Below are 16,667 nucleotides of genomic sequence, written 5' to 3'. Positions count from 1 at the left end.
TCGATTTGGCCGAATTGTGAATGTGAAAATATCTTTTGTACGCCGAATATCGACACAAATTGCTGGTTGTAGAAATACACCAATATGACAGATTTCTTCACTTGGAGAAGGCGATAAGGATACACAAAAAGATTAGCTAAAGGAGGACTTTGATTCTTGGGCAAAAAAGGGAGCATTGATCGTGCTATTACAGACACTTAGCGGCAATTTGGTACAACAATCAAACAACCCCGGGAAAGAGGCTTGCTGTATTACCGTCCACTTTTATTGTGTGTTCCCTCAATCGATTTGTTGCTATAATATTACTTTTTATTGTTCTTGATATTTTGTGTTCTGCTCTCGTACGTTTTCATTCAGGTGTTTCATTACCGGTTTTATAATAGAGCATTTATAAATCTTGACATAAAAATATGTAACAAAGGACTAAGTGAGTTTTATCAACACTAACAGATATGTTTTTAATGGTTGCTCCATCCTGTGAATTAACCCTTATGGAACAACCAAAAATTAATTTTGATCAGGTTTAAAAAAATTAATTAAAAGGTTTAAAGAAGTGATGGATAAATAAGCAGTTATCATACATAACCAGTGATAAACACCGAGTGTTAGAAAGCTAAAAAAAATATGAACTTACACCATTTATTAGAATACTAGTAACAAGAGCAGTGCAGTATGTTGAAATAAAGCATCAAAAGTGCTAAATCGAAGCAAAATTACCAAAAGAATGCTCGAAAAATCATTTACTACATGGTAATACAATTAATTATTTTTCATTATATTTTTAATTTAAATGGTATGCATCATGGTGCTGCATCAGTGATCAAAAACCGCAGATTTCAGTGTAATAAAATATGCATACCAAAATCCAGACGCAGTTTTATTATAGTTTTAGTATGCGAATAACTGGATGTTTTATGTCTGTCTAAAGTAAGCTAGCCCAGTCCGACTGTTTGATCATTGAATCGAAAGGACAGTGTTTAATTTTCGCGAAAAGTGAAGTATTCAATCCGAGTCCAAAACAATAAAAACTTTTGATTAAAACTGTCACACGATCTGCTATCGGCGATAAACAATGCATCGAAATGGAAATTGATGAATAAATGTGTTGTATCAGAGCGAAAAGCATTAGAAAAAGAGAAGCGTCGTTCTTCGCTAGCTCTTTGAGCTGCACTGTAGCTTCGTCTGGAATTAGTTGTGGCACTGGTGGAAAGTTTTCCAAAGTAATGTCGGTTTTCTCTCATCAGGCGTATCATTAATCACATGGTCTCTAATTTATTGATCCTGGACAAAGCCAAGACACCGATTTCTTTTTGTTTTTCCTCTTGCAACTTTATCTCGCTATCATCTACAAATAGCGGAAAAAATCGGATTCTGATGTAAACCACCCGACACATCTCTGGGGAAACGAGAGAAATCGTTGGGAATAGAATTGGAGTGTAATTGTTTACAATGAAACAACATAACATGGGGCTGAAGAATTAAATTTGGACGGTAACTCTATCTTACTCCCGCTGTGTTTGCATTTTATCGAATCCTCGGCCTAGTTAGAGGTCTTATTGGCAGCCTTGCTCTAACGTTAGCGTTCATTGACGAAGGTCCAAACTTATTAGAAAAATACCATAAAACCTTTTTTATGAGCTGTTATGACAATTACATGGATTTTTTTTTTCATTTTGTGTCTGTTCTTTGGTGGGCGCATGCGCTTTGGATTTTTTGGCACGCGATAGTCAGACGACAGACTTGTGTGTTATAGATTCCACGCTCCTATGGTCTAATTAGTGTGGTTTTGCAGAGGGAGGTTTGAAAAGCGGGAAGTTTTGCTTGATCATGTATGTGTTCGTTGAACATGTTGTCTTAAACAGATGGAAATATATTATCTATCTTTGAACTGATACGAAGCCAACCGGTAGTCGAGATGAATTTCCGTTGAGCAAAGAGAGCAGAGAGAAGGGAACCCTTTTGCTAACTCTATCATTCAGCGAGCCTATTAATAGAAACAAACAACGAGAGATCTTAACACAGCTAAACAGATTGTATTTATTCTTTCGGGATTATCTGAATGGAAGAAAATGAGCGTGCAGTCTTTTCTACTGATAGTGGCAATACTAAGTGGCAGTGTGTTGACAATATCATCTGAAATTCGCCATCTCGGTAATTCTGTGGTTCATCTGAAATCTGGAGATATAAGAGGACTGTGGGTGACATTCAAAGACTCGCGTTGGACCCCTGTTGAATTGTACAGGGGTCTGTCTTATGGGTCCCTGGGTAAACAAGACCAGGCCACGACGGAATCTAACTTTTACAGCCAGTGGAATAAAACCCTCATTGTCGACCAATGGGCGAAGGTCTGTCCCCAAGAGGACATAGCTGGAGTGAAGTCTTTGAAAGACCTGTTAAAGGTGTTGCCAAGGGTACATGTTATTCGTTTATACCACCGGTCTAATTACACCAAAAATCAAATGGAAGATTGTCTGACGTTAAACGTGTTTTTGCCTGCACGAGGTAAGCTTTTTATCAGTGGGTAAAAATGACAGGAGCTTGTATCAGATCTATAAAAGTCTCATGTCATAGTTTTCACACCACTGTGTCAGCTGAATCTGACAGCCATTTTGCTGACGACAATTTGCACTGTTTTGATTATTAGTGAGGGTGCAAATGTACGCGGATAATGGGGGAAAAGTTATTTGTGTTCATCACATAGAATGCTACACTTTTTTATAGATAGAATGGTTATTATACGATTTTGTAACAGTGATGTAACATACCTATTAATTAGCGAATTCTTCTTTGTACAGCAATGTTCTGTGATTAATTTTAACAAACTCGGTGCAATGAAAAGCGTTTCACTTTGCTAAACGACTTGGTGTAGGTTTCTCTCTATGCACCATCGCAAAAGTTTTCTCAGGGACCAAAGCAACAAAATCTTTGCTAGATTTCTTAAACAGAAATTCCCACGAATTATGCATATCCTATAGACTTTGCAGTCTATGTTTATTAGTATTTTCATGACTTTGTCTCGTATATCAAAGTGCATTATCATAAGTCTGAAGACTTTATAATTTCAAATAAATTCGCCTCGTGCTCACGCAATTAGACCTGGCGCTCGGTAAATAAAAAATGAAATTTAAATAACGCAAATAATACGAAGAGATCCAAAGGAATGCGGTTGGGGATAATAAAATACTCTCTCTTTATATGATTCTGCTCTGTACATTTAAAAGCCTAATAAAAATCGTCGAACCAAAAAATACAGAATTCTTGTGTGGCAAAGTGGTATCTGGAAAAAGCGTTCTTTACAATTGAAGACGAAGGGGAAAAAAGCACCGTAATTCATGAACCCTGTACAATAAATTTTCTAGAGAAAATATTGCAAAGATTTTTTTTTCCGAATCAATCATCGATTTTACAGACTTTATCTGATTCATTCTCCTCGGTCTTTTTTGTCGGTATTATTGCTATTTATGACCGGAAGTAGGTGTAAGAATGTTTTGTAAAGTATTTTTTCGTTCGTGTATAATTGTATTTTCCGCGATAATGGACAAAACTAGGAATTTTTTGCATTGCTCCGCGAAAACTTTGTATGCATTGAATGTCGGCGATTCTTATTGGACCATTCAACGACAAAATCTGGAATCAATTCATTGCGATGACAGAACCTAGGCCTTATCTTTAGACAGAAAAAAAGCTCCGAGTGACGATCGGTCGAAGCAAGCTCGGCTCTCTGTCTACAGTTTGAAATCTCTACATTTCATTAAAGAATTCTATTGGGGGAACACAATTCAATCATGTCCCTGGCCTCGAAGTGATCCGTGTCATCATTGGAGGTCGCTTCGATTCTTCTTCCCACTTCCATAACTTTGTCTTGTACAAGGAAATTTGGTTAAATTAGGGAAATGCAATGCAGCGTATCTTGTGACGCATTGTACGACACTGCCTGCGACCCTTTCTCCCAGATTGACCATTAACTATCGCGTGGTGGATCTGATAAAATGTCATTTGTAATCCACTTAAGACATTAGCGTCCACTGTATACACGGTGATGTGTTTAGGTAATTGATTCCAGTCTGTTTGTCTGTCTCGACGTCTATCGATTCTGAAATCTAAGATTCATATAGTCTCCAAATTGGTTTAAACATACTCAGATGCAATTTGTTGTAAACAAAAAAAATTATTAATCATTGTTAACTCTGATTAAAACACGACATTGTCATTGACTTAAGACATTTGATATTGTCAACACTCACAGAATCTCTCTCTCTCTCTCTCTCTCTCTCTCTCTCTCTCTCTCTCTCTCTCTCTCTCTCTCTCTCTCTCTCTCTCTCTCTGGAACATTCAAATCAGACTCTGAGTTTTCAGTGGCTTTCACAGTAAAACGTTGGATAGCATGAAAACGTTTTACGTGCAAAATGAAGCAGACTTCCACGTTAGAAAGGCGTGATATTAACGCTAAGATTATTTTCTATGACAAGACACTTTTGTTCTGTTAATGATTGCGCAAATGTTTTCGGGCGTTATCCACAATAAATGCCACATAGTTTTGCGACTTCTGGTATTCCAAAACATTTAAATGGTAAACATTAATGTAAATCAATTAAAAGCAAGAATTCAAACTTTCACAAAATGAACAGTGATTCAAAGGCACCCTAACATTGATAGTATTGAATTAAAATAAGAATTCAAACTTTCAAATAAATGAACAGATTTCATAAAAATTCAAGTTCACTCTTTTCCCTAAGAAACAAAATAGCATTAATATATGGGGAAAAGGGACAGGAATAGCTTGGAGCTTCAGCAATGGGAATTAATAAAATATAGAATAAGTACTCTAAGTTTCCATCCGGATATTTTTATGCTCCATTTTTATTTTAGATTTTGCCGATAAGACAATCATAAGAAACTTGATTATGGAATACCATCAAAGAGAAAACGTTAGTTCTGTAGTGCCCTGGTTTATTACTGAGAGAAATCAAATATTTGTAATTCATGGGCTGTTATTCCCCAAAGAGCTCCACTCCATTGATTAGTTCCCTTTGCAACCCGTATCAATCGCCGATATAACCAGTGTTCCAAAGGAACGGGCATGTTTTTTTTCTCGATCCCTCCGCAAGCTATCAGAAAAATACGATTTTCACATCTTCGGAAAATTGAATTACCGTTGTAAAAATTGATGGATGTTGTTTCTTCATATAGATTCCTTGTAGAATTTGTTGTAATATTTAGACACGTTTAGTGTAGATATGAGAATTTTTATTATTAATATCTTGCGGTTGGAAAAGGAATTAATATTCAAGACATTTTGTTCAGAAAACGTTGTCCATACTCTATATTTGTGTTATGTTTATCCAAAGCCCCCTCCATCTCTCTCTCTCTCTCTCTCTCTCTCTCTCTCTCTCTCTCTCTCTCTCTCTCTCTCTCTCTCTGAAACCCCAATGGAATCTTCATATTCATTTATTGGACTGCATTTTTTCTATATTTATTTGATATAGAATTTTATATTCAATGCTCGTGCAAAAACAAACTTCATTCAATTTTTCAGTAAACTAGATCTCTTCCGAATTCCATCATGTTTATAATGAAAATGGTCAATGGCTTACAAGTAGACAACATATAGCATTTACTTTGGCACGATTCTGGCTCTCCGATGAAAATTATTCGCATACCTACATGTGATACATGTTAATAATAGATGATAAGTTGGTGCTATAAAGAGACCAGACGACTTGTTAAGCCATGTATCCGCAGAGCCTCACCTGAAGAAATATCGGTGTCTGACATTCTATTGGACTCCCGTATCTTTTATTTGTTTATGGTTTAAGAGATGCAGACGAGGGATTCACTCACATATTTTTCGCGCGAATGAACTGACATCGTTTCAATTGCCTTCTGCTACTGAAGGGCTCCGCGTGTCAATTCTGAATGAAACTGACAGTAGAAGGTGTTTCCCCCTAGCCTCGCTGTAAACACACTTAAACTCGTGTAAAGTGGGCCACTTAGGTATATAGATTATCTGGTGTATATCTTTATTGTAAACCAGGAAATGTCATGAAACGGTAAAAAAAAAAAAATGATATTTTACAATCATGTTATTATAATAAAGACCATGCAAAAATTTCGACAATTGTATATGGTATTTATATATATATATATATATATATATATATATATATATATATATATATATATATATATATATATATAAAGTGGATTGACACAATTTATGTGAATGATAACTTAGATAATTTCTTTTGTTTTTTTATTATGTTTTAAATTACTCCAAACGAACAAATAAAAGCACTTTGCAATTGAGTAACTTTGATTTGCAGTACTGTACAGTAATACATTTTTGATTTAAGCTAAAAAAATTCTCAAACTTGAATTTTACCAGTCATAATGTTTAGTGTAAGGAATTAGGGGGTATTTTAACGCACATTGAATTTTTTATATGTTATTGTCTCCTTTATTATTGTGCCATATTTTTGTTTGCATTAGTCTTGTATATTAAAATGTGATTTCATTTTAAGTCCCATATTTTGGAAATCACGGATGATGAAAATTGAGAAAATTTCAGCATCTTTTGAATTTGACTGTATTTTGAGTTTTATTTCGTTGAGCACCAGATTTCATAGATTCTGTTGTAGAGTCGATCCATAGAATGCAACCTTCAATAAATTAAGAAACATGAGCTAAATTTAGAGGTCTATATGAACCAAAATATCATCATACCTTTACACCTTACGAAATCCTCGAAAAATGATGCTTTATTTATAAAATATGGAAAGGCTTTAAATTTATAGCATTCATGGTTTCTGTCTTTGGAAAGAGGCCGACTTTGTGGTTGTAATTTGATGAAAGTTTCTTCCTCTTCGGAAATTGGTCTGTATGAAAAATAATTTGATACTTTAATCGCTAAAAATCAGCCCCATAGCTTCAAATTGTCTGCCGTAATGATAGACCAAAATTCAAGTATGATTGCACAATCATGATACATCTTTAAGGTCTTAGAGAGAGAGAGAGAGAGAGAGAGAGAGAGAGAGAGAGAGAGAGAGAGAGAGAGAGAGAGAGAGAGAGAGAGAGAGAGAGAGAGAGAGAGAGAAAGAGAGGTGTTGAGGTTACAACGAGAAAAGTGTCATTTAAAAATCGATGCGTTACCGCAGTTACGTAATTCCGTCTTCTTTATAAAATGAACTCTCTTCACAAGAACGTAGAAATCTTATTCCAAATTGCTGGATGAAAATGATGCATTTGAACAGAAAAGGCATAATTTCAGTTCAATCGAAACCTTAATTTTCTCTCTGGATTTGTTGATAAATCACCGTGAAAACAATTTTGTTTTTTCTTTTTCAGCCAACTTATAATTTGGATATTATTTACAATGTGAAGTAACCGTATGTTTTAGGCTGTGTATATGTGATATGAATTAAAAAATAAATAGTGTGTGTACTGGTATATTATTTTCATTACGAAATTTGAGGTTTGGAACGAGAAAATGTCAGTTCAAACAGTTGTTGCCCGCGATGTTATGTCACCAGGCATACAGTGTGTCTGAATATAGGTCGGTATTTCGAGCACCAATATTATATTGCAAATACCATGGATAGGTCGAAGTGATTTCTTATTTTTTTTTAGTTTTAACAACAATATCTCAAATCTTCGGATATCTCGATGTTTTTCCTGGGTTTCATTGGTTTAGAGTTTACGAGATTTTTTATCGTTTTTGTTTGGTTTGGAAACAGTCCGATTAAAACTAAATCAAACCTTCACATGCTCCTTTTGTTTTGATTGTCCCGTGAATGTTTGATTTAAATCAGACTGGTTTTGACACAGTGTGAGCATGACGGATATTTTTTTAATAATTTAGAATAAAAAATTAGAGGTAGTTTGCACTCTTACCTCAACCATGTTTACATTTTATATGGAAGACAATACTTAAATTAACTTCATAGAAATCCACAGTTAACGTATCTTCGCCTAGGGTTTACGATGCACGCCGCTACTCTAAAGCGTTGTAGAGAAGAGAGAAATAGATCGTTACTGTTACACTAGGGAGGGTGCTGTCGCATTCTAATCAATCATAAATAGGTCGAAAAACTACGTAAGATTAAAACACAATATTGAACTTTAAGATTCAAAGCTGTAGGAATGGTACATCTTGTGAAATCTGTCATACACAGTAACGGTTTATGTCATCTTTTTCAAATCCAAACTTTGTTTTGTTCTGTTATTTCAATGCTTCAAATGCAATCTATGGACTTTGCCTCCATTAAAACTGGTAGAAAACGCGTGATGTAGCAATTTTAATTTGTTGAAATTCTGTCCAAAGCAAGTGAGAAAATGTGCTTATGATCTAATTTACGTACGGTTTAACAAATTTACAAGAATACCAGTCGTTAAAAAAAGGAGATACGAACACTAACAAAAAAGTTAGTACTGTTGGGGGAGCTCTCTAAATTACATCTTCTTCTAATATACTATTCACAATTGAATAAATCTGACAGATGAGGCAACTTTTTCTGACAGTGTTACATATACTTGTGCATGCTTTTCATACACTTAAACTATACTTTACCAAAATTATCGTTATCGTTATGAAATTCTGAAATTTAAAATTCGAATTTTCCTCTAAACATTAAATAATGAGAATCTTTTGTTTGTAAAATTTTGAAACTTGGTCCTATATTCTAAAGACCCAAGCAATCATGTTAATGATGTAACTAAAATAGTTTTTATTATAACACTCGGGCTCAAAATGCAGCAATTCGAACCGGATATTAGAATCTGCTCGCTGCATCCGCAAGCCAGCGAATATTAAATTTTCCTTGCTAGCATTGGAATAATAATTTGAATACAGCTCTCCATCCATAATTAATCATTTGCTAAAAAGAAAATGGATGGTGATTATCTTTGAAGTGTTCATCTCTGAGACAAAGCAGGGTTGGGAGGCCGGTGAAATTCGGGCTTTGTTATAGTTGATTAGAAAAAAAAATCTACAAGAGAAATGCGCCGCTCTACTGCAAGCTATCAGTTGTCAAGATCCATGGTCCAAAAGCATAAGATGTTGGCGCATCTTGTATTTTAAAGGCCTCATAAAATTAATCTTAAAAGGGGACGCATTCTGTGGTGTTTATGGTTAATGCAACATTGAAGTTTTCCATTAGTATAGATTTGATATGAAGGGAAGCTGTTAAGACGTAAATTATTTAATGTGTAATTTTAATCACACTTATTTGCACTCCCTTGCCATCCAAACTGTACGAGGCATTAACGTTACACATTTGTACTACATCTTTTTTAGTTTTGTGTTAATTCTGCTACAGTAAAAAGAGGTAATGAAGTTGGTATTGGGCACCTCGCAATGCTAATATTAAAGAAAGTATATCGAATCACGGTTTTAATTCATTTTTCAAATTGTACATGTACAATATTTGACTAAAAAAGAAATTTTAAAAAAAAATCTTAAAGCTGTAAAAAGTTTTTAAAAAACTCCAGTGGGTTTTCAACTCATGACAGGCAGATCAGTTGGTAGTGCTATATTTGCGCTACGCTGTAAGATATTAAAAGTGTAAATTTCAATCTTTGTTTATTTCAAACGAAAGTACGTTACATTGTAGAGCTGTCCAATACCTTCTTAAGAATTCAACTTAATGAATTTTTGCATTGGCGCTCCTTTGGTTGGCAGGAAGTGACATGTTCGCCTCACTAATTCTTTTTTCCCCCGGAAACATGTTGTTTGGTTCTGCAATCTACATCATTTAAATTTCGATCACCTGAAACTAAATCGTTCATTCATCGATTGTATGCTTGGGAGAAAAAGCACAAATGGTACCTTTGCTTCATTCTCTGCAAACAGTTTTCAAAATAGATGTTATTGCAATTTAAAGACGCAGAGAAGAAAAATTATAGAGACGATGATTTCCTTTGATAACGCGGTTCATTTCCGCACGAAGACAGAAGAAGTCATGACTTTGCAATGATGCGCTCAAAAATATATCTTTATGAATAACGGATTCTTCTCTTGTGACTATTTTTGTGTTCATTCGTCTACTAAGGGAATAGCAATTTGTGAACATAATTTCTTGCGCTTTTTAATGATTTGCTGAGATGGATGACTTCAAAGGTCTTATTAGATCTCAAGAGAAGATTAGTTTTTTGTTCAATTTTTGTTATGGAATGTTTTAATTCCTGTTAAATGATTTGAAGGCACTCTTTTCAAAAAATGATTTGTTTTTCTGGAAAAGTACAAAGGGGGGTTTTTGTAATACGAAATGCAATGACATAGACAAGATTGCCATAGGTTCAGACGAAACTATGAAATTACGTTATTTTTTTATATAACATTTCTATGAATCCATTGCACTTACATCTCCTCTTTACCAAACAAATTTAAAAATAATGATCTTGGTTTTAGTTACTTGGTTTTTCTTCTTTCACAACGCATTTGTTATCACTCATAACATGTTGTTGCAATTAACATTATGTTTTAAGTTGAATCGGAACAAGAAATCATGGCTAAAACTTGATGCTGTTTTCAAAATATGAAATTAAATTACGCGCAAAACTCTCTTCTTCCTGTTCCTATATATTTGGAAAGTACTAGTATTTGTGGACAAATGTATAATGTATAGTAGTCAGTACCAAGTGGTTACGCACGATCACGCGTATAGCTCTCGTACAAATATGGAGGTGAAGTGAAACTAACCCAGTATTTTATATTTTTCAAAATCTTTTTACCATCGATACTTTCAGAATGGACGGACACAACTCCTTTTGCAGTCATGGTTTTTGTCCATGGAGAATCCTATGAAATAGGAACCGGAAATGCGTATGACGGAAGTGTCCTGGCGAGCTATGGTGACGTCATTGTTATTACGATCAACTATAGACTAGGTGTCCTCGGTATGTGTTCTTATAAATGTATAATAATCTTGAACAATGTAATTTATTAAAGGGGGGGGGGTTGAATAAATTAATTGTTAGATCTACCTGAAGTTTTTAGATATGATTGTTTTCAGATAAAAACTACATGTATATTAGTATAGCATACATGTAGTAAAGAAAAAAAATCATATATCTGAGCTTTTTGAATACAATATTTTCTTAAATCTCAATACTGAGTTCGGGCTTCTTTAGATCAAAAGTCAAAAAATGGCCACCACCCTCCATTCCTCTAAAAAGAGAAAGAAATGTTTAACTTCTTTCTTAACGCAATCAAGCTTCATTAAATTGCTTATACTTATTTGAAAACTACTTTTATTAAGTATGTTTTGACCATGTTATGTTTAAAACTGCAACATACTATCAGTTTGTTTTACAAGCTCTAAATAGTCCTTTAGCGTGATGTGCTAGCGATTCTAAAACGCATCGATTCTGCGAATTTCCCACATGATTTAGTGCATCGACATAATTCTTCATTCGGTAACAGATAAAATTCGGTGTGATGTAATTTACCCTTTTGCTTCATGTTGGCCGAGAAAATGTCCAATTTTCACTATTTTTAACCATAACTAGCAACTAAGTGTGATTTTTATGTGGGAGAATTTATTGTGCTAGTAGGATGACTTATGTCTGAATTACCAGAAATACAGATCTCCAGCGCAAGCTTGTACATTGAATATTGATATTCATTAGCAATGTAATGCCATTGAATTTTAGGGGAATGTTCTTACATGTAATATATAAAAAGGTTGTTTTGGGGAGAGAAATATAAACTTCTTATAATCAGTAGCATCTGACACAACATGAATTTATCCGGATAAATATTTCTAACGATTTCATTTTTGTTTGATATTACAGTATGTTTACATGATTGATAAGAAAAAGGTTATCAGCCTTAGCATGCATCAAGATGTTATATATTTGAAATTGTTTAGCAATATAGAAGGTTATTGATGGATTGTGCGATACAAGCTATCTTGGAGATAAACACTTCTTAAAGCATGATATTTTATTGAGGTTTTTTGAGAAGATAAGAATCTTATCAAAGAAATACCACTTGTTGATTTAAAAGACTGCTTATTTGATGGTTAATTGCACTGTAGATAAAATCTCTGTTATGAATATTGAATGTTATTCCGTAGATGCTGTAAATTTGATCATGAATGTTTTGAGGAAATTTTTTGAAATTTTCTGTAATAAATCTATAAGGATTTTAATAAACAATTCACAGGTTTTTTTTTTCAGATTTGTTTGCCATACAGTAAAATTACTCTTTAATTAATGGTGAAGTACTATGTACATGTAGATGATAAAGTTGAAATATTTAATATATTTTCTTAAATGCTTAACAGTTAATGTTGTATGTAATATATAATTTGATTTGAATAGTTTCCTAAAATCTTTTTTAATAAAAACCATGAAGAAGGAAAACGAGTGTGTAAATATTTCAATATACCGGATTCGTTTGTGTTGCAGTTTTGTGTTTTTAATTAAATAAATGTTTGAAAAACTTTAGGAGGAAAACTTTGTTGCAAATCCGTAGATGTACATGTATATATGATGGTTATAATAATCCTACATGTATCATGTTATACATAATCCTAGGGCTGTAGCAAGAAATTTTGTGAAATTTTTTCAAAGAGGTTTTTGTAAAATAAGAAATCACGTTTCCTGAAATCCGGAATCGTTTATGATACAGTTTTGGTTCTACACATTATAGGTTTCCTGAACACCGGGCACAGCTCGGCCCAGGGTAACCAAGCTCTGATGGACATCCTGGCCGTACTACAGTGGGTCCAGGACAACATCGCAGCCTTCAATGGCGACCCCAACAAGGTCACGCTGTTTGGGCATGGACACGGAGCAGCCCTAGTCAACATCCTGATGTTCTCTTCCCTAACTGAGAAAGGTATTACATTACTACAGTGTATTGCATTATTATGATGTTTTTCAGTATTACTAGTATGTATTGTATTTTTATATTACATTATTACATTGTATTACATGTACATTATTACAATGTTTTGCATCATTACAATGTTTTACATTATTTGTATGAAATACAAGAGGAACAAAGAATTAACATAGGGGAAATTAAGTTATTTGTTAAAAAAAAATGCTTCTTATAGACACAACAGTTGTATAACGAGATTAAACATATATTAACCATTTAACCTTGCTTGAGTTAAATGTAGGTGATATACAAACCTTGTAAAATAAAAAAAAAACCTTCAAGATAGTTGGTTTTTCTTTTATATTTTATTTTGTTTTATGAAAATTATTATAATTTCTAATTAAAAAGCCTGTAGATATAATTTCTAGGGTCTGTTTATATAATAGACCGGGAACATAGTATTCATTTATCTTAACCAAGCTATCATAGGTTAACATATTAGTTAAACATATTTTCTAAAATTTTGCAGGGAAGTATTTTCAAAGGGCAGTCATACAGAGTGGGTCGGCGCTGAGCCGTTGGGCGGTGTCCTACGACGCCTATTCCTGCGCCCAGTGGTTGGCGCGAAACGTCAACTGCTCCAGCTTCCCCAACGACATAGAGGGCCTCACCAAGTGCTTAAGAAGCCGAAGTGCGCAGGATCTTGTCAACAGCTCGCCTACCGCCCCGAAGTATTACTCCTGCATGGCGCCGTCACCGAATCCATATGGAGAAATATTTCGGGCACCTGTTGAGAATCTGATGAGCGAATCCCGGAATACCTTCACATCCATTCCAGTTATATTCGGGGTCACAAGCAATGAGGCGTACATGTACCTGAAACAAAAAGAACTCACAGATGGTATCAGCGAGGACAGGAAGTCGAAGATAATTCGGACGTTTGTTCTGAACAACTTTCAATACAACCGGCAGAAGATATACGAGATCTTGTACCACCAGTACACGTCTTGGGATACAATACAAGACGACTTTACACGGAGAGACAATGTCCTACAACTGCTGAGTGACGGTCTCTACGTGGCGCCACTTGTCAAAATGACGCAGCAGCATTCTCTAAGCACGGACACGTACCTGTACGCGTTCACGCACGCGACTGTGTCGGACACCGCCCTTTACCATAACTGGACCAGCGCCGTCCATGGGGACGAGCTGGCCTACATATTCGGTGCCCCGCTTGTCGAGGGCGTGACTCCATTTTCAGAAAAATTCACCCCTCTAGAAAAGACCATCAGCGAAACCATGATGAGATATTGGACCAACTTTGCAAAGACAGGGTATTGACTTATGATAAAATCTGTATTTACTCAATGCCAGTTGTAATCCTAGAAAACGATTTTTTTATGCGACTGATATTTTCTTAATAAATCCTATTTGAATGCTGTTTTGCAAGATAAATAATCTAGAGGGAACGTTTTCCAGACAGTTGTATTTATAAAAGTTGTTAACCTTTCCTCGCAGAGATCCCAACAAGCCTGAAGGGGAGTTGGCTTTTGAACAGAAGCTTCGCAGTGATCCTGGATGGCCCAAATATGACAGGAATCAGCAGAGATTTCTCCACTTTGGTAAACAGCTGATGCTATCATATGCTTTATATCTATAGCGTTTTATATTCACTTTGATACAAAGGTTGATGCGATCATATGGTTTATATCTATTATAGCGTTTTATGCTAAAACTGTGCATCGAATATTGTCTAAGTTGTGCACTGTTTCCAATCAATGATCTGAGCGGCATGCATGGGACAGGTTAAATATGTAAATGTTAAAGTGGTCTATATTTTTACAACGTGATTCATGCAAGACACAGTTGGTTATAGTTTCAAGCTTATATAATATACGCTGACTAAGTGCCACTTAGGTGGGTATTAAAACCTAATTAGTTAATGAATATGTACATTACGCAATAATGACATCCAAATTATCACTTTTGCACATTACAAAATTTCGGGGTTTTTTTTAAAGAGAGAATTTCACTGCATGATGAGAAGTTTAACCTGTTAGTCATAACTTTACAGGTTCTAATACTACAAGCTCTAGTCACTACAGAGGAAAAGAATTATCGCTATGGCTAGACCTCATTCCAAAACTCAACCAGCCCGGAAAACCCAACCCAGACCCTCGGGAACACGAACTCAAGGACCAAAACAACATGGCGACTTTCGACGACCCGCACCGACTGATCACAGATTTTAAAAAGTTTTTTCCACCCCACCCACCTATCCCCCCTTCGCCACCCCCATTGAATAACGGAGTGTACTTCCCACCCGGAGATTCCGAATATACAAACAAAGAGAAAACAAAACGGGAAGACTCTTTGGAACAGTTTAAACCTCAATCGGAGGAGAAGGCGGAACAAGAGTCCAGCCTGAGTAACTCGGTGCCTCTGAGTATCACAGTGGCTATAGGGTGTTCCTTGTTATTCATCAACATTTTACTGTTTTCTGCCGTGTATTATCAGAGACGAAGAATTCAGAGATTAAATCGGGAAGCCATAGAGCAGGAACATAACGATCAAAACGACTTTCCCGACATAGGACACAAATCTCAGAGAGAAAACACAGCCATTAAAGAGCCTCCCGATCGTGATTTGCATCTCGATCCCCATAGTAAACCTAATATTCAGAGTAACCCTTTATATACTGTGATAAGTAAATCACCCTGTGACTTAGCCCAGGAGTCGTCGCACGAGTCCCTGTCGACGCTTTCCTGCGCGTCATCGGGCGTCCACCAGAAAAATGCTGTCAATCATAAAGGTGTAGCCCCGCCCACTATACCGAGAGACGCTCCAGTGATTCAGAGAGACCATATTCCAAACTCTAAATATGCAGCGAATAGTAGTAGTAATTTATCAAAAGAAAAAATGAACAATGTTCGAAATTCGACGCCCACACATGACACGATAACTGTTGTCTAACATTGTTCAGCTTTAATGGTCTTATAAAAGTAATTGTTATTTATATGATGATTGAGTGAAGTTATTTTGAAATATCGTGGAAACACGATCATCGTCTTGCAGTTTCGTTTTTGCAGTCCCAGGGGGAATGTGTGAAAAATGAAAAATATTGAAGAATGTTACAACCCTACAGTGTGGGAAGAAAAATGAAGAATTATTATACATTATTTTCAGAAATTGTTAATCATCAATCATTTTCGCTTGCTGTTGTTCAGTCATTGATTTATTTATTTTGTACACATAGTTAATAAAGTAATTTTGTTTTACTTGTCTTTGAAAAGCCGCAACGGGTAGTGTTTCAATTTTTGTAAAGGTTCGAACTATAAATTTTAGACAGAAGGAAAAACTGTTGTGAGTTTGCCCTCTCTCTCTCTCTCTCTCTCTCTCTCTCTCTCTCTCTCTCTCTCTCTCTCTCTAACAATACCATGGAGGCCTATGGCCTATTTTTTTTTTTTTTTACACTTTTCGAACTGCTGTACCTCTCTATTTTGAACTGAAGAAAAGTTAATGTTGATCAAAATGATGTTTAGGACCTATTAAAAATTAATTATGATAATATTTCTTTGGGATATGACCTTTTCGAATACATTTATAAACTTGATATTTGTTTAAGCTCACCTGAACCAAAACGTCTGTCGTCCGTTCAGTCTTGGCACAGAGCATCCTTTTCTAATTTCTTTATTAAAACAAAGGACCAAACTTTTGTCAAAATGGAGATTATCACAAAATGTGAAAAAAGGAGTGTGTCTTCTTGTCCACCATCTTCTTCTTCTTCTTCTTCTTCTTCTTCTTCACCAGAATGCTTAAACATGTATTTTCAAAAATCTTT

The 16,667-nt window shown here is 35.2% G+C and overlaps 1 protein-coding gene across 5 annotated transcripts in view; it reads left to right on the top strand.

The window, feature by feature from the left end:
* Nucleotides 1-16,104, top strand: part of LOC128180132 (neuroligin-4, X-linked-like) — a 47,072-nt gene extending 30,968 nt beyond the window's left edge. For 4 of the 5 annotated variants that reach the window (XM_052848009.1, XM_052848007.1, XM_052848008.1 and 1 more), the window contains exons 2-6: nt 10,744-10,893; nt 12,653-12,841; nt 13,356-14,160; nt 14,345-14,448; nt 14,901-16,104. In XM_052848009.1, the coding sequence (XP_052703969.1) occupies nt 10,744-10,893; nt 12,653-12,841; nt 13,356-14,160; nt 14,345-14,448; nt 14,901-15,799 (2,147 nt within the window). In that variant the 3' untranslated portion in view covers nt 15,800-16,104. Of the gene's footprint in view, nt 1-1,218; nt 2,503-10,743; nt 10,894-12,652; nt 12,842-13,355; nt 14,161-14,344; nt 14,449-14,900 lie in introns of those variants that run through there. The other variant, XM_052848010.1, reaches the window with a different exon arrangement.
* Nucleotides 16,105-16,667: the final 563 nt, after the last annotated feature.

The sequence above is a fragment of the Crassostrea angulata genome, chromosome 4 (assembly GCF_025612915.1).
Source record: "Crassostrea angulata isolate pt1a10 chromosome 4, ASM2561291v2, whole genome shotgun sequence".
Taxonomy (NCBI): Eukaryota; Metazoa; Mollusca; class Bivalvia; order Ostreida; family Ostreidae; genus Magallana; species Magallana angulata.
This window is presented reverse-complemented; position numbering and strand designations above follow the sequence as displayed.